The 19,194-nt window shown below is 43.5% G+C and overlaps 1 protein-coding gene across 8 annotated transcripts in view; it reads right to left on the bottom strand.

Moving 5' to 3' along the window:
- The window catches only part of SFMBT1 (Scm like with four mbt domains 1), a 181,206-nt gene that overhangs the window by 35,405 nt on the left and 126,607 nt on the right, over window positions 1-19,194 (bottom strand). For all 8 annotated transcript variants that reach the window (XM_075939371.1, XM_025186971.2, XM_075939372.1 and 5 more), the window contains 6 exons: window positions 10,596-10,836; window positions 9,028-9,116; window positions 6,394-6,640; window positions 4,504-4,601; window positions 3,622-3,723; window positions 1,144-1,294 (listed from right to left, as the gene is read on the bottom strand). In XM_075939371.1, coding sequence (XP_075795486.1) covers window positions 1,144-1,294; window positions 3,622-3,723; window positions 4,504-4,601; window positions 6,394-6,640; window positions 9,028-9,116; window positions 10,596-10,836 — 928 coding nt within the window. The remainder of the gene's footprint in view (window positions 1-1,143; window positions 1,295-3,621; window positions 3,724-4,503; window positions 4,602-6,393; window positions 6,641-9,027; window positions 9,117-10,595; window positions 10,837-19,194) is intronic.

Here is a 19,194-nt window from a genome sequence, read left to right as displayed (position 1 = left end):
TGTTATCCAAGATATGGATGATGCAATTCCCAGTCAGGGACTGTGGGTTGTACTGTCACATGGAAGGCCCAACTGAGCAACACTCCCAGGCATGGTACAAGGAAATCCACAGGGGTATGTCTACACTACCCCGCTAGTTCGAACTAGCGGGGTAATGTAGGCATACCGCACTTGCAAATGAAGCCCGGGATTTGAATTTCCCGGGCTTCATTTGCATAAGCGGGGAGCCGCCATTTTTAAAACCCCGCTGGTTCGAACCCTGTGCCGCGCGGCTACACGGGGCACGAACTAGGTAGTTCGAACTAGGCTTCCTAGTTCGAACTACCGTTACTCCTCATTTCACGAGGGAATTGACTGAAGGTGACTGAAATTAGCAAGGTTTCGGCAACAGAAGAACTATAGCACTGCTGTAACACTGCTTCAAAGTGAATAGCTCTCCACAGGGAATACTTTAGCTGTCAGAACTGGGGTTTAGGAATTGATAGAAGACAAAAAGCTAATATGAAATGCCATCTATGATACTGTTATGGGTTAAACTGCAATAATTCCATCTAATCTCTCCGGGGATTAACTAAGATAGAGGCCATTTATGCTTTTTTCTATCATGTCAGTCAAAGCTATGTCCAGAAGGAATCTCAAAGGCACCACACTTGCTCTAGAGGAGACACCATTTCTCTGGGCACTACTTACAAGAGAAGTCTGAAACCTTTTAAAGGGCTCTGAATGCAGGCCTGGGGAGTTAGGTTGCTGAAAGAGCATTGCTGCTTGGTCACAGTACCTCTGGATGCCTGGTTTAAGGGCGGGGAAGAAGCAAACGTTATACTTGCTGTATCTATGAATGAGTGAAAAGCTCAAATGAAGCTCAGACACTATGCAGAGCACTTGGGGAGGGAGGAAATAAAGCTGAACAGGAAAGATGATTTTTTACCTGGTGCAATAATTACTATTATGACATATAAGTAAACTTTTCCCAGTAACAAAAGTGACAAAGAAAATTAAATCACACTATGAGGTGGAGGAAGGGAACTTTCAATTCATGACCAGAATTCTGCCAATTCCATACAGTGCTCTGGGAATTAAAAAAAAAGTCTTCCTTTCAAAGAGGCCTATTGCAGCAAGTGAAACAAAAGTGCAGATGTGTACCTGCCGGAGGGCTGAGATGCAAACCATTTTTCAGACTCCACTGCACAGGAAAGATACCAGCACTATTGACATGACAAACATATGACCGGCTGGTTGTGCATTCTGGTCGCAAGTCATCAATTTCTACCAAGAAATATTTTTCATTGAACACCTGCAAAGTTATCCAAAAAGAGAGACACAGATGGCTTTAGAGTAGCAGATACAACATCTCCATTTTTAAAGGTTAATCCATTGTTAAGTATTTTCCAAATCCCTCATCTCCAAATATTAGAGGAGGAGGAGAGGGGCAAGGGACAGGATGATTTACAGAATCACACACCAGCAGACTGCACAATAATATCTGGAAATTGTAATAGAACAATTAATAAAGCAGTCAATTTATAGGCACTTAGGAGACAAATGAGGCCATAAATAGCTAGCAATAAGTAATTGCCTAGAGAGCTATATGGCTCCAAGTAAATAAAAATGGGATTATCAAAACAATCCAGATCAAGGTAACTTAATTTCTTTCTTTGATGAGATAACAAGCATAGAAGGAAAAAGAAAACAGAGTGGACATATTAGATCCTGACTTCATGCTCCTCAAATAACATAAAATATAGGAAATATTATTATTTAAAAAAAAACATGCATTTAAAACAAAAGCCAACTTAACAAAAATGTTACAGTACTGAAGTACTGAGTGTATGACAATGTTGAGTGGAATCTTTCAGTGCTTAGTAATTCCACAAATTCACTGTTTTCAGTAGTGACTGAAGATGAGAGAGGATTACATTTGTATGTGATCCAAAGTTTGGAGAGGGGTGTCCAATATGTTTTTGAAAGACAGATTTATGAGACTAATTTCAGAACTGAGGAAGCAAAGAAATACTTGGTCAGACACAAAGGTGTGACATCTTGCAAGTGAACAACACACAAATAAAGAATGAGCACTATTGTTAGGAAATGGAGCCACAAAAAAATTATATAATGGGATGGGTCAGCTATGCAGTGCTGCCACAAACACACACAAATGACACTTTTTTAAAAAACTTGGAATGTTAGATAAACAAATCAGAGAAGCGGCATAATAATTCTTCTGTTCAGAACTGGCGGTACCTGAGCATTACATTAGTACCACATATTTAAAGTTTACAGGAAAGAGAAGTAACATGTCTGAAATGTAAGACAAGATGTAGGAGCAAGATTCAAAGAACATTAATCTTAGAGAGAAAAGCAAAGGGAGTGCAACATTTGTCTGACAATACATAAAAGAAGACTAAACATGTTGCGTAACCTGGGGTTTACACTCTCTTTCGGAACCTGCCTCGTGTGCGGGTGTACAGTCTCTTCTTCAACCTTTTAGATATTTGCTAAGACACAAAGCTGTTGGTAAAAAGGGCTTCCAAATCCATACTTAGTATCTTTCGAAAAATCATCCAATGTCACAGACGTTAACAGCAGCTATTCAGCATTGTGTGAATGGAGGTGATAAAGTGGGGCATTTTGTAGGAATGCTGTGTGCCTCAGTTTCCCCTATGTGCTGCATGTTTAATGAGATGGTAGGAAAGGGTGTTTATTGTTACAGAGAACCAGGTGTGACCCTGCCCAGCAGCCAGGACCCAGGCTGCCTGGACACTTTGTAACTTAGCAATTTATGGCACACCCCATCTTGAAAGCCAGCCTGCCTGGACCAGCAGGAGAACAAAGGGCTAAAGAGAGACACCAGCTGAGAGTGAGAAAAAACACCAAGGAAGGAGAAGGGGCTTTGGAGGTGATACAGCCTGGGCTGCCGGAAGAAATGGTTTTCTGCACTGCAAAAAGCAACCTGTACTCATCTGGATGCTGGACAGTTCCTGGTGGACTTTGCTAAGACTTTCTATGCTTGTGGCCCCCCGAGAACTTTCTGTGCCACGTTCCAGATGTACAATAAGGCCTTCTGTTTCTATGCTGGCTGAGAGTCATGCCAGCCCACGTATCAGGGTTGCATTGCTTCCTCTGCGTGTGGAAACCCTCCACTGGGACCATAGTGGATTCTCTGGGGAGGGGATGCCTCAGAGAGAGAGGTGTGCTCAAGGGGTGGAGGTACAGTTCCAGGAGGCAGTGGAGCCCAGGGCTTAATTCCAGAGACAGAAAGAGAAGGGGCCGTCACATTGATGGGGTGGAGGTTCCCTCCTAGAGACACTATAGAGCGGAGAGAACTGACCCTGTGATTCCATGACAAAGCCCACATTTGGATTTACAAAGTCTAACTTTAGACACCCAGCTTTGATCATTTTGGCTGTTCATTTTTCAAACTATGATTCTCATTGCTCCATCTTTTAACTCAACAGCATTCACCCTGCGATAAAGTCATCTGACCCAAAGGCAAAGTCTTCAGCTTAAACTTTAATGTAAGATTTTAACGCACAGGCAATTCTCATCCATCAAGAAGCAAAGAGCAAGACCGGTAAACAAGCCTCAGCCATAGCTGGGCACGTGCCGAACAAACGCAGGTACCTTAACAACTGTAGCAGGAGAGAGGACAAAAGGAGCCATTGGATCCACGGCCTCTAGCTTCATGCTTGCAGTGAATGAATGCACTCCAATCACAGGCTTGTCCTGAAAGCCACAAGATCACAGCACAGATTAACCATGTTTCTTAATGGAAAACACCCGACAGTTTCCACCTTTAAGCACGTAGAACTTTTTCAGCCTTGTTCCAGTAAATGTGGCACAAGTGACTGACCAGCAGCAAGAACTGTATTATGGAAACACGTGGGCAACTGTCCTTTCACTGAAGTTGTGAGCTTTCCCACTAATATCAGGGGGGAATGCGGTTGGTCCTAACCATAGGATGGCCAGGCCCTGTAAATGAAGTAGGTCCAGCATTCCTGAGCCAGAACAGGTGCTCCCATTTGGCCAATTAAAAGGGTGGGGAAGCAACAGGGTCTATAGAGCATCAAGGACAAACAGAGGGGAGAGACGAAGTGATTCACTGAGGCAAGGCAGGTGAGACTGTAAAAGTCAGGGAAGGATGCTGTAGTTGGTTCCTGGGAGAAGGCTCAAGGCAGGAAAGCAGCACGAGGACTTTGCTCGGCTGGTGTCCGCAAATTAGAGATCCAGGGAAACGGGGTTGGAGAGAGAGGAAGCAAAAGAGCAGCAGAGGGAGCTATGTGCTGTCTCCTCAATGGGACAGGAAAGCAGAAGAGAAAATTAACTTGCTGCTATCTCTACCAGAGCAGAAGCAAGGCAAAGTGTGAGGGGGGGGCTTTCTCCTGGGAAGATGGGGGTTGTACTTTAGCTGGAAAGACTGGTGTGGCTATCTTGCCAGAGAGGCATGAAGACAGACGAGAAGCTTGGAGGTGGTGTGTTGTCATGGGATTTCAAGGGATATTTTACCTTAAAGAGATCAGTTGGTACTGAGGACCCTTCTTCTTCCTCTTTCACTTTTATCAGGATGTCCTGCCATTCTGCTTCACTCTTCAGGGACCGGATAGCTTCAAGGGGGGGAAAAAAGGGGTTGCACAGTGAATGAGCAGGGTTTTCACACAGAAAATGAAGCTACTTATTTTTGATCCATTAAGTGCTAAGCAGAGCATCCATTAAGAAACCTTATTACTTTAGCTCAGAGCTCTGGCTAACAACTCACCGCTTTTCTAAATGCTTTAAGAGGGACAACATAAAATCAAGTTCCACTGGGGGAAATATGTGTCTAAATCTTTAATTTGATGGAGAGCCTGGGGTTATACTGATCACAGATGTGGTATAAGAAAAGAAATAACAATACCAAATTTACTAATGAAATTAGATTTATTGCCAGTCATTTCCTTTATTTTTATGGCTGTAAGTTAAACAGGCAGCAAGCAAAGTAAAGGTACATGGCAAATAGCATGTTTGGAAGATTGCTTCTATTTAGCTAATTACTGCCTAAGGTGTGAGCTCAGACAATACTGGGACACTTGGACAATCAATTCTCAATTTAAATTAGCCCCTTTCAGTTTATGTGCTATGACCTATCGCCCTGTGTGGTTTTGTTGATGGGAGAGGCTCTTCTGCTGCAGTGGGAGTGGCACCATCTCCACTTCCCTGAACTCCAAGAGGAGCCATTTACATTGATAAACATTTGCACTTTACGCATTGTTCATCCCCTCATTCCTTGGGGCACCCTAACTGCCAGGACAATCCACTACGTAGGGCTGCAGCCCCATGTCAGATAGAAGTCGAGGCGTCCTAGTGGGCTGAAATGTCTTTATTGGCGTGGCTCTACTACAGATGTGCTGTTACAGAGTAAGAAGCGGGGACTTTGGTGTAGAGCTCTGGGATCCCAGGCTACCGCCTGAGAGAGGAAATACAGCATCATTTAGTTACTGTTAATTAGAAGGATTATTTTTCTCCAACCAAAATCTATGGCCATCAAAATAATCCTCAAAAGACAAACCTTCCCCCACATTCAATGTGTAATACAAGCAAGTTAAAGGTGATGACTGGGAAAAGCAGCTAGGAACATTAGAACAAGTGGGTGGAACCTCGGCCATGCTATCCACACTATAGTAAGGAAAACTTTTCATGGGGGATGACAGCGTGATGTCACCATGTCACCCTATGTCCCACCGCCAGCCTGGCCATTCCCAGCCCCAGCCCTCCCCTCCCCTTCCCAGTGGCCAGAGAGAAAGCCGGGCCCAGTCCTTCCCGGCTGGACCTTCCTGGTGAGAAAAATGGGCCAGCACTGCTTGGGTCCAGGCCCTCCTGGCTGGCTGGCGGGTGGGGGGAAAGCTGGGTCTGGCCCCTCCTGGTGTGCGGGGGGGGGGAAAGCTGGGCCTGGCCTGGCCCAGCTGCCAGGGTTAGAGTCGGGCCTGATGTGTGCCACCGCTTGGCCTCTGGAGTTAGTTAGGCCGTGGTGGGGGGTGGGGAGGAAGGAGGGAGTCAAGGGGGGAGCCAGGAGGGAATGGAGGGGATGGTGAAGGGGGCCCTGGCTGGCAGGGAAGAGAGGAGGGCAGGAAGGGGGTAGCAGAGGGAAGGAGAAGAGACCCTGGCTGGCACGACCACTGCCCAGCCCTTCCCGGTGGCTGGGGGGAGAGCCGGCATTGCCTATCCCCCGTGACAGGGGGGTTGGCAGGCTCTGCTAGCAGGGGGCACAGCCCCCTAGTTTAATGAAACGTTCCTTCATGCTTCATGGGAGTGGGAGGTTTGTCAGATCTCAGTCTTGTGGTGTGCACACACCTGGATCTGCAGTCTCAAGCTCACGATCACCAGCTCTAGTGACAACAGATTTAAAATGTTACCCTCTACCTGCTGGAGGCTGGAGCGCATATCCCTGTTGAGCTGCCCAGCCCACTGGGTGAAGAAATGGATCCAGGTAGAACATCCACTGATCAGACTGGTCAGAATCGACCAGCCCTTCGTAGCGCAACTTGAGCCTGCCGCCAACATTTTCCACCACCCTGACAATCCAGGCTTCCAGGGAATCTTGGGAGTTTTGACATTCCAGCCTGGAACCGGGTGCAATGAAATCCAAGGGATTCTTTCCTCTGTGAAGCTGCAGGCCCAAATGGAGAGCACAAAAGGAAAACATAAGGAAAGTGAGAGAAGAGAAGAGACGGAGTTACGTAGCTTCTGCACGGTCACTGACACGGTGTCTTAGACACACCTTTGTGCTGTGGCCCACCAAACAGACAACAGGACACACAAGCCATGGCTGCAGGTCTGCAGTCATGGTCATAAAATTATGGTTATTTTTGCAAAGGCATGCGACCATTGTGCTGTTCATCTGTTACAGAGGCATTGGCCAGTTGCACATGCAGGGCTTGGAGAATTACAGCCCATCCTTTAAAAATTCAGGCATCTTTTTTATACGTGTCGCCCCCAAGGAGATTACCTAGTTCCTGGGGCTCTATCTGCTGGCAGTTCAGGGAGAGGCCCGCTGTCCCTGGTAGGGAGAGGGAGCCAAGGCAAACTCAGTCTGCCCGGCAACCAGTAGGGAGTGAGATGTCCCTCCCAGGGAGTTCAGGAAGGGGGAGAAGCTATTTTTTTTTTGGTGTGAGTCTGGAGCCAGGCAAGGCAAGGGCAGGGCTGGCTGTGTGGGGAGCTGGTAAGCCCCAGGCCTGCATGCAGGGTTCCCCCTGAGAACTGGCCTCTAGGGACCCGAAAGCAAGATTCCTCAGCTGGGTTATCCGTCTCCACTCCTGATTCCCAATTTGCTGGGAAACTTCTCCAGCCAGGCTGAGTTAACCCTCCAGCTCCTTAGGTGAGACCAGTCACCGCATGGTCAGCTCTGCTCTGCCTGCTGGTTCAGGGCTGCTGCCTGCTGCGTGTGTGTCTGGGTGCTGGGCTAGGAGACTACAATTTGGATTTTAGTACAGTTGTGTAATCTGCACCTTGGGCCCTGCACCCCTTTGTGGTGAGGGGAGGTCCTGAGACCGAAGCAGCCTGATTCCTGCCTGAAGAGGATCCTTGCTAGCAGAGATCAGCCCTCTGCAGTGACTGAGTCGTCCAGAGTCCTCTCTGAGCCAGAGGATCATTCATGGAGTTTGTGAGTGCACCACCTTTTAGTTAGTCCGTCAGGGAATTTGTTTTGGGGACCCCCTACTCCCTGAACAGTGTCCTCAAGACAGGGAGTAAGGGTTTGGGGATTTTATAACCTTCTGCATATTAAACCTGTGGAGGGATTCACCACCTTATCCCGCTCGTGAGTCCTTTGGGCTGTACTGAACCCAGTAACCACACTGCTAAACCACTGCAGAGAAGAATTTTGTGATCATAGGTCATCAAGGGCCCCAACAAAGTACGTGTACCAACAGGACACTAATCTTACATTTGCTACATCAAGCCACATGACTAGGGCAAGTCACAGGTATTAGCAGCTTGGGCACCGGTGAACCTAAAAATAGTGTTTTCCCCTGTTCTATGTCTCCTGTTTAATATAATTATTGAATTGAATATATTGTATGCGTTTGTGTTATTTCTTGGAAGTCTCCAACTATCTGGCAAGTAAATGGAGATTACCCTGTGGTTAGAATTTTCCTCCCAAGCTGCCCTGGTGACCCTGCCAGGAAGGAGTGAGGGCGGAGGAGGCACTGCCAAATAAATTCGTAGGGAAAAATAAAGAGGATACACCCTGCTAGGTGGGTGGCGGGATCCAGAAGAACCCAGACCTGTCCATCAAAACCTGTAAGCAGATTGCCATTAAGAAAGTAACCGGGTGGAGAGGGGGCGCTACATACGTAAGAGGACAGGACAGAAAAGAAGCCAAGATGCCCTTGTTAAAATGAGGAATATAAACATTTAAATAGTAAGCATAGCACTCATCTTCCAAAGTGTAATCAGACTGCTCAAGGTGGTCAAGATTTTGTTCTTGGTTCTAATTTATTCAAATCCCCAAAGTTCTAGCCACAGAGAAGGTGACAGTTAAAAAGTTGTGAATTTGTCCCATTTATAGCAGAGGTACGTTAGATAAGGAGGGAGACGAAAAGGAATGGGAAAAAACTTCCAATCAAAACCCCTCTGTTCAGTAGGAAAGAGAAGATAAACAGGGGACATGACTGAGGAAGGAAGCATATTTTGAATGTCAGACAAGGAAGAGATTCTACAAAGCTGTTGGAAGGAGAACAGGAGAAGAGAAAGGGCTGGGCACTGGAAGACAATTTATAAGTCACTTCTTTACTCTGACAGGCATTAGTGGGTGGAAGAGAGTCTGAACCTGCAGTTACAAGCACATTCAGGAAAGCATTTGACAAAACAGAAATGTTACATACCGATACCAGAAGACGGACGGAACATATTTTTCTGACGTTAAACATTTTACAGCTATAGCACTTAATACACTGAGCTAAAAGATGCTAAGAGTGCCTTCCTCCCTCCCCCAAAAAAGAAGGCTGACTGTTGTTTCAAGTTGAGTTAAGTCAGTCTATTTGAATAAACACTCACACCCTCTAGTAGGTTAGCAGGAGCACTGCATGCACCTGCCAGTGTCTGTCGAAGGAATTCTTCCTGGTCAGATATCTTATCCTTGATACCTAAACAAAAAACAAGGGTGAAGGATTACTTCTGTGGCCAGCAAAAGGCTACTTCAAGCAACAAGCCATTTGAATGCCCTTGTGACATTTCACTCAGGCAAGTATATTTGATATCCAAACGTAAATAAGAAAGTCCACATGCACCTACATCAGAGTGTCACTCTTCCTGAGAGTACTTACTAAGCAAGGTTTCACAGTAGTGTTATTTAAACAGACAGGGTCAACTCAGAACTTTGCTTCAATTTCATACAAGAGTACAAAGCCTTCAAATAACTGACAAGTGTTGGTGACAATGGGCAGGTCTGAAGTTTTAAATAAAACTTCGTTAAATAACTGATCCCCATTTCACCTGCCTTGAAAGTGGGAGTTTCAACCACTTTGATAAGCAGGTTTTGCAGGATGCCAATATGGGGAGCTGCTCTTGGGGCACCAGCTCTTAGCAGTTACCCAGAAACGATGTGAGGCAGCAAACACAAACCCCTCTTTCACTCCACAGGCAGGCACCAAGTGAAACAAAACCAAGAGCCCACCCCCAACAGCATCTTCAAATCAAAGATCATCCTTTGGCTGTTTTCTTTCCAGCCTCTGGTAACTGACCTCAGGGAGGTCACCATACGGGTATGCGGCAATGAAGGGAAAAAAGAATGTTAAGAAAGAGGACAGACATTCTATGTCGAGGAGACCGAGACTGGAGTGGTCAGACAGACTCTGTTACAGAGAGGGCCAGTAAGGTGGGTTAATAAAACACTGAGTGTGCAGCTCAAAATTTGTTTTATTTTATGTTTTCTACATCACGCTCCCGTGATGTAAACATAGCTTTGGGAATGAAGATAAGCACAAGGCATAGTCATTTAGGGTGCGTCTAGATAGCTGCGCTATTTCGGGATACTTCCAGTATCCCAAAATAGCATTTTCCGCATCTTGACAGCATTATTTCAAAATAACGGGCGTGCTATTCCGACATCCCTGTAAACCTCGTTCCACGAGGATTAAGGGACATTTCAGAATAGCACTCTATTTCAAAATTTGGCACTGTGTAGACAGCACCACATTTTGATATAAGCTATTTCAAAATTAACTCGAAATAAGTGTAGATGCACCCTTACAGGGCAGGTTCTATGTAAAAACAAGTGGCTTTATGAAAAGAAAAAAAATCATGTCTCTGGCAAATGCCTAACAAAAAGCAAAACCAAAGAATTTGGGTGGCAATAACTATTGAGTATTAAAAATCTATGTTTTAAGGGCAAGTCTAATTTGGTTGGGTCCAAGCTACTGCTGTACCTCAAAAGATAAAAGGATTCATTATAATTGCAAGGACATACACGTTTTTGAAATGAAGGGGGCAGTCAAATTAGCTCAACAGTTAAGAAAGCAAATACAAATTGCTTCTCCTAGTAGTTACTACCTTCAGTTACAAAGAGCAAAGCATACATCAAAAAATAAGTTCCCTACTCCCTCATTTCCACAGGGAGTTGTTACCTTCAGGCACTTTGAGAATCTTTTTGTTCTGCTCGCACCAACCAATTGGGTGCAAGTCAGCTGTCACGATGTCACACCAAAAGTCTGCCTTGCGGTCTTCCCCATAGCCATCGTAGCGTAACAAGAGCAGCTGCCCACAGGTAGTGATGATGGTGGCTACCCAGTAGGTAGTGTGGTCAGGCTTGACAGCAACCTCTAGCTTCATACCAGGGGCAAAGCCATTCTGCAAACTAGTGTCCACCTGAAAAACATGAAAACAAGCACTACTTAATGGCTTATACACACTCTAAGATAAGGGAGGTGAAGCACACCCTTTTGTATTTGGCTCACAGCAGTGCCCTGCCAAAGCTCAGATAGCCCTCACCTCCCCAAATGCCAGTCTGCGTCCTCAGGAACACACATGATATCTAAATTAAACATGACCTTGTTTTAAAATGGAGAGAGGATATCTTGGTAGAAATGTAGCCGTGTTAGTCTGGTGCAGCTGAAACAAAAAACAGGACTGTGTAGCACTTTAAAGACTAACAAGATGGTTTAATATGTGATGAGCTTTTGTGGGCCAGACCCACTTCCTCAGATCAAATAGTGAAAGAAAATTGTCACAACCATATATACCAAAGGATACAATTTAAAAAAATGAACACATATGAAAAGGACAAATCAAATTTCAGAACAGAAGGGGGATGGAGGAGGGGGAGGGAGGAGAGGTAAATGTCTGTGAGCTAATGATATTAGAGGTGATAATTAGGGAAGCTATCTTTGTAATGGGTAAGATAATTAGCGTCTTTATTCAAATTTGCGTGTAAAGTGTCGAATTTAAGCATGAATGACAGTTCAGGGGATTCTCTTTGAAGTGAAGTCTTAAAAGGTCTTTGAAGCAGGATGCAGGTAATCAAGTCATTGAGACAATTTCCTTTCTGGTTGAAATGGCAAGAAATTGTTTTTTCTTTGTGATCCTGTCTGATATCTGTTTTGTGGGCATTGATCCTTTGGCGAAGTGTCTGAGACGTTTGTCCAATGTACATAGCGGACAGACGCTTTCGGCACATGATTGCATAAATTATATTTCTGGATGCACAGGAATATGTGTTCTTGATCTTATAACTCACTTGATTGGGTCCAATAATGGTATCAGCAGAGTGAATATCTGGACAAAGCTGGCAACGGGGTTTGTTGCAAGGGAAGGTACCAGGGTTGGTATTAGTGTGGTATGTCCTGTGGTTGTTGGTAAGAATCATCTTGAGGTTAGGTGGTTGTCTATAGGAGACTATGGGTCTGTCTCCCAGAGCCTCTCAGAGTTTAGTATCCTGTTCCAGTATAGGCTGTAGTTTATTGATAATGTGTTGGACAGGTTTAAGTTGGGGGCTGTAGGTGATGACAAGTGGTGTTCTATTGTTGGTTTTCTTGGGTCTGTCTTGAAGTAGTTGGTTTCTAGGTATTCGTCTGGCTCTTTCAATTTGCTTTTTTATTTCTCTGGGTGGGTAGTTGAGGTTTATACATGCTTGGTAGAGATCCTGAAGTTTCTGGTCTCTGTCAGTGGGATTAAAGCAGATGCGGTTGTATCGAAGGGCTTGGCTATAGACGATGGATCGTGTGGTGTGTTCTGGATGGGAGCTGGAAGCATGTAAGTAACTGTATGAGTCAGTGGGTTTTCTGTAGAGGGTGGTGTCTAATTTTCCATTGTTGATTTGTACTGTGGTGTCCAGGAAATGGATCTCTCGTGTAGAATGGTCCAGGTTGAGATTGGGGTGTAGGTTGTTAAAATCTCTGTGGAATGTCTCCAGTGTTTCTTGGCAATGTATCCAGATCATAAAGATGTTATCATTCTTATCGTTAAAGTAAAACCTTATCATCTTATTGTTAAAGTAAAACCTGCTTGTGGCAGGGCATCATCCTTTGCCCACGAGCTCAATTTGGCCTTCAGGCCAGTTGATGCTAAAAATAAAAAATTTCAACACACCTCTGATGTGAAAGAATAGCATTTTCATTATTCCTCATTATTTTCATTATTCTGGATTTGCCCACTTGGCACCTCTCCATACCGTTTTCTCTAACCATTTTGGACCAAGCCCTCTTATGGAAAGTGTAAATGAGTGCTTCATACCGAAACACCACTTCCGCATGGACCGGTGCTTATTTGTCTAACAAGGTCTGACTCAGCTGCACAGCGAATTCCAGGCTTTACTGATTTTTCTGCAGCAGCTTACACGGAGTAATGTTCTCTTCCACTAAATTGATGGCTTCTCCTCTGGTCACATTTGTTCCAAATTTTATTCTTTTCAGTTTTGCTTGCCTTCAACAGCACTTGCCTGGTTTCTGTCCTTCACCCCAGTCACTGCACCTCACTATTACTCCTAATACCTTAGAGGTTTGGGATGGTTTTACCAATGCATTCATGTGATTCTCACAGAAAGTCTAACACTGGCATACAAAATTTGTGGAACATTATGAGCACCAAAAAACCTGATGTTATTCTCACCCTGTTAGCACCATCATGAACTTCTTTCCAAGATAAAAAGAAGTCTGCTTGCACAGACTTCCATACTGAAGCATCTATCCTTTTCTCAAAAGTAGAATGCAGTACACAATGCTTCCCTTCCAGTACTGAAATAGATCTGGCATAGCAGGGTCTTCTTAACTGCTTTGCTACTATTAATCTGAGTTAATTGGAGCATATACATGGCAGGTCTCAAGGTCTCATTTCTCTTTGATTAACTGCTAGAAACACTTTGCCATGAGTCAGACACAAGTTACTAACTGAACCTGTTGTTATTGACTACCAACCTTCTTGGTGTGTAAGTACAGTAGACTTCCGATAATCCAGAACCTATGGGACCTAGGCGGTGCTGGATTATCAGATATGCCGGACTATCAGGAGGTACTATAAAATGCTTATATATATACTGTATACATTATATACTGTATATAAAATGTTCTTAACCCTTTTTATTGTACATACTGTATACAGTATACTGTAATATTTTAGGATTTTTTAAGCCTTTTTTACCCTTTTTGCTAGTTCAGCTGCTGCTGCTGTTACCTTGTGACTCATTTTTTGCTGAAGCTCGCTCACTAGGCTCTTGCCATTTTGATGCTGGACTATCAGAAGTGCCGGACTATTGGATGCTGGATTATTGGAGTTTCACTGTACTTGGACTATTAGATTTTAATCAAACAGCCATTTAAGCACACGTTTATTATGCATAGAAATGTCAGGAACTCCAAAAGAAAACCAAGGCATAGGTTTATAGATGCTTATTGTGCGCTTTTAAAGCTTTTGCTCTTTACTGTTGGTGTTCCTGGTCTATTTGACATTCAGAATCCTTCCTGAAAGAGGGAAAGAGGCAAAGAAACTGCATTTCCAGGACAGTAAGCAGGGGTCCCTTCTCACAGTCTTACAGAGATAATCACATTTAATTAGAACTGAACATAGCCAGAAGTAGCCACCTGTGGAAAGTACTGTAGTGCCACAGTCTCATGTAACTGCAATAGAGGATCCACTGGAATGAGAGAGGGCGAGTGCCCTCTTCTGGTACAGAAACAAGTCTTCAACAAAATTACATTTTATAGACAAAATTGTGGGATATGTTTGTACTTGGCCACTGAAGGGATTCTGACAGGTGAAACACCCTGCACAACAGCTCTGAAAATCTGCTAAACTTTCAAGCACTGAATTTAGAGAAAGGAAACACCTAGCATGTTATCCAGTTCTGCAAGTAAAGGACTGAGTTGCCTGACTGAGGATACATCTCACTGTTGTTCGTTTTGCAATAGCACCCAGTGGCCCCAACAGGCTCAGTACCCCACTGTACTAGTTGCCTTGCAAACATGGAAAAGACTCGCTCTATTCTAAGATGACAACACACAAAAACATGGGGGGACAATAGAGCATCTCAAACAAAAAGGTGCAGTTTAATTTTTTTTAACAAGGGGAAAAAATAGGTTTTCCCTCTCCCCCAACTCACCTGAGAACTGTTGAACTCTTAGCTTAAACTTTCCAACAAATTTCAGCAAGAAGCAAACACAGACCAGGGAAAATTTCAGCCAGAACAGTTAACATTTAGCAAAGTTATAAGTAACTGAAAACAAAGTCGTATAATGGGTAGTATCCTGCAGCCTGCATTAGAGTGCTGCTTCCATGTCTTCCTATAAAAAAAAATCCAGAGACCTCCTATTGCCAGTCAGCCTAGCATCACTAGCTGGCTATCACCCGAGCTATAGGGAAATGAGAAATTGTTAGAGGGAATGCATTGGTACCAAGAATAACAGATTTATTAATCTAAGAAAAGTATTTAAGAAAACAGAAGAAGTGGGACACCTGGTCACTGAGAGCACATAATTTAAAATAACCTTGAGCACTGTCCTACTCTGCCCGTTGTTTGATATTAATTACATGCAAAGAGAAAGCAAACTGCTTCCAGGTTCTTGAGTCAACTCAGTACGTGGGTTTGCAAGTGGCCAAAAGACTTATCCCAGGGGCCACCGACTAGATCAAAGATTCCCCAAATGCACATATGCTACTGGTAATGGTGTACTTGCATGAAGAGCTTAGTTACATGGTGTGGATTCCCTTGTTCCAAAATCATGCATTGATTCCTATAGCAAGGCTAAAAGGGGCCATTCTGATCATCAAAGTTTGGCCTCCTGCATAATACTGGCTTGGAAGTTCTTAAGGATGGTTATTGCCTTCACTATTAGAAACTACACCTTATTTCTAGGCTGAATCTGTCTAGTTTTATTTTCCAGCTATTACATCTTTTTACACCTTTGTCATGTGGACAAAGGAGCCCTCTACTATTACAAGTTACTCCCTATGTAAATACTTATAGGCTGATGAAATCACCCCAGAACCTTCCTTGTTACATAAATAAATTTAACTTTTCAATCTCAAAGTAAAACAGGGTCACCAACATGAAATCATTCTCATAGCTGTCTTCTGAACTCTCCCCTTTGCCAACATCCTTCTTAAAGTGTTTACACTGGAGTCTGACACATTATTCCAGGGATGCTCTCACTAAAGCCATATACAATGGAATAATACTGCTCTACTTCTCATCCGTAGGCCCTGCTCACACATCCAAGTATTTGCTATGGTAGCCACTAGTGACACTGAGCTCAAATTCAGTTGGTCCTTTGAGTCATTGCTTTCCAAAATAAAGCCTCCCTCCCCAATCTGGTAAGGGTGACCTACAGTATATGTATGGTCTTTCAGTCTTTCTATTTATTTTATTAAATTTCTCTGGAATCTATCAGTGTTTATTACCATAAAAACAAACCCAGGTGAAAAATCAGTGTAAAAATGTTTTTCTGGGTAAATATTGGGGTTTATGTTATTGGGCAGAAAAACAACAGGAGCGGGGGGAAGTGTTGAGTGGATTAATGCTCTGAATTCTGTTCATCAGTGCAGTTTGTTGCAGAACTAAAACAGAGCTCAAAACACAATGCCACCTCTGAGCTTAAGAAAAACAATCTCTCGCTAATCCCCAAATACAATTTTTAATGAGAAACAACAGTTTACTGTAGTAGATTTAAAACTATTAGCCTATAAATATTTACATTTATTAATTTGGCCACACCATTTGCAGTATACACACTTAACTTCATTCTTTTCTGATTGTTTAAAGATGTGGCATGTTGAAGTGGGAAGAAATACAAAGTATTCAAAGGTTTAAAAAAAAAACCAGTTATCTGCTAACAGCTTGATGTGTGTATGTAGTGGGAAGAAGATTCATCAGTATGTTAAGATGCACACAAACTTCAGAGATTGCATGCATGCCTGTTTATTGTGTGTATCTTCTAAACTAAGGCTTCGTCTACATTGGCAAGTTTTGTTGAGAAAAGTGCTTGTTTCTAATAAAACTGCATGAGTGTGCACACTGCAACAACATTTGTTGGGGGAAAATGGCCGTTTTTATCAACATCAATTTCCACCTCTTGGAGGCACTTTTTTCTTTTCCCTTCCCTGTGCGGTCCACAAACATGCTGTATAGACACCTGAAGGCATTTTGTCATTGATTCTGACTTCCAAGAAGTGACCCACAATTCTCTATCAGTCGCTTTAGTCTGCAATTTGAACTTCTCAGCCGTGCAGCTACCCGTCCCGCTCCCTTGCAAGCCCCACAAGATGTAAGTCCCATTCTGGCTTCTCTGTGTGAGTTCACTGGAGTGGATAGTGGCCCTCTGGTTTCCTCCACAAGGTGTAGAAGCATTTGATGTGATGGGTGAGGCACACCACACAGGACTGACCTTACAAATTATGGTGCCCTAGGCAGTCTGAGCACTTGCATCCCCTGCAGGCTGGGGGGAGTGGAGGGTCCAGGAGTGGCCTGCCCCCCAAATATGCCTTCCAAAACGCGAGAGGCGTGAGGTGTGGAATATGCTTTCAGATGCCTTTGAAGAGCAAGACTCCGATGCTGAAACTATGGAACCTGAGCCACTCAAAAAAAAAAAAATCAGCCTTTGCTGGTGACATCCGACTTCGACGGAAAAAATGAACATACCCTGGTCCACAATGTGCAGAGCCTGTGATCAGCACGGACGCCCATCCTCTAGAATGGTGGCTGAACCACGAAGGGCCATATGAATCTTTAGCGCATCTGGCATGTAAATATCCTGTAATGTCAGATCCCACAGTGCCATGCGAATGCCATTTCCCACTTTCAGGTGACGTGCAAACAAGAGGTGAGCAGCATGATCTCCTCCAATGTAAACAAATTTGTCTGTCTGAGCGACGGGCTGATCAAGGAATGGGGAAAAGTGGATTTGTAGGCTCCAAACTTTTACATTGTTTTATTTTTAATGCTCTGTTTTGGTACATAATTCTATATTTGTACATGCGTCTTTCGTGATTAAGAGATGATATAGTATTCATACTGCGGGAAGTGAAAAAAAACTATTTACTCACAGTGCAAATATTTGTATTTAAAATTATAAAGTGAGTACCGTCCATTTCGTATTCCGAGTTGTAATAGAAATCAATGTAGTTGAAAATGCAAAACAAACCTCAAAAATATTTAAATACATGGTATTCTATTATTGTTTAATTGCATGATTAATCATGCAACTAATTTTTCAATCACTTGACAGCTCTAGTTTATATGTAAATCATTTATCCTGGTGAATCACAGCTCCCAAAAAGTGCTGACCACTTGACTCATAATATTTCTAATACTGAGTGAAAAACTAGAAATCTTTTATCAGGTTTTGAAGTTTAGAGGATCATTTACACTAGAACCTCAGAACTAGAAACACCAGAGTTATGCATTGAGCCAGTCAACCACATTTTGTCATCATGGGTGGTTGGCTGGGGGTCCGCGGAAAGGTCCGCATTGAGCTAGATGGGCAACAGGCCAAAAAGTCTGAGAACCCCTGGTCTAGTGTATGTTTTATAAATATAATTTGTGTGGCTGAACTGTTATTCTACAAAGTAGCACCTCATCTACCTTGTCTCATCCTATTTTTTTTAAATACACAAGAAAGCAAAAGATCTGCTCTAGAAAGTGGTGTTGAAAGTTCTTTATAGGGTTGTAAAATCCCATTTAATCTGTTAACCACGTAAACATTAAGCTTAACCAATTAACCACTTAAACAGGATACCATGGGCAGGGAGTCACTGCAGGCCCAGCCGGCTGGAGCACCCCAGTCTGTGGTGAGATGCTTCAGCCCAGCCTGGCTGCCGGTTAACCGGTGACATCACTAGTTCATTAACAACATTAAAGGAAAGCGAGTTCCCAGAAATACTATATTAACAAGAATTGAATTCAGCTGTAAAACAAGTTGTTTAACAGAGTCTCGTTAAGCATGACTGAAGTTAGCTTACATGACTAGGTTACTTACCTGGGTCAACTAACAAGATATTATCTTGGCCACAAGAGGGCACCCCTATTTACACTGATGAAGTGGAAAGTAGAATTAAAAGACCCTTTAGGCCAAGTCTACACTAGCGCTACGTCTAGACTACATCCCTTTTTTGTAAAAGGGATGTAAATTAGACGTATCGCAGTTGCTAATGAAGCGGGGATTTAAATCTCCCCCGCTTCATTAGCATAAAAATGGCTGCCGCTTTTTTTCCCGCACGGAGCTTTGTCGGAAAAAAGCGCCAGTCTAGACGCTGATCTTGCGGAAAATAAAGCCTTTTCCGAAAGATCCCTTATCCCTCTATGAAATAAGGATTATTAGTAATTGTGATACGTCTAATTTACATCCCTTTTATGAAAAAGGGATGTAGTCTAGACGTAGCCAAGAAGTCTATTGACAGTAAAGCAATCCTATACCCGCAAAGTGTTCATAGAGGGCACAATTTATACTAGCAAAACTGCCCTTTTCAGTATAGCTTATTGCAGACTCCCCTCCCCCAGCAAAACACACTATATTGGAAAAGGGCCGTTTGGCTGACATAATTGCAGATTCACCACAGGTTTCTGCCAGCTCAGCTATGCTGGTGCGGGGGGGAGGGGAGGGGAGGGTCACACCCTTGACTAATATTGATATGCCAGTAGAAGTCTGAATCAGAACCATGGCCTTAAATAAAAAGGTTGCAAGCATAAGCACTCATTAATAAATACCAAGATGTCCAGTATTGAGCCCAACACTGACTCTT

The sequence above is a fragment of the Pelodiscus sinensis genome, chromosome 11 (assembly GCF_049634645.1).
Source record: "Pelodiscus sinensis isolate JC-2024 chromosome 11, ASM4963464v1, whole genome shotgun sequence".
NCBI classification, from domain to species: Eukaryota; Metazoa; Chordata; order Testudines; family Trionychidae; genus Pelodiscus; species Pelodiscus sinensis.
This window is presented reverse-complemented; position numbering and strand designations above follow the sequence as displayed.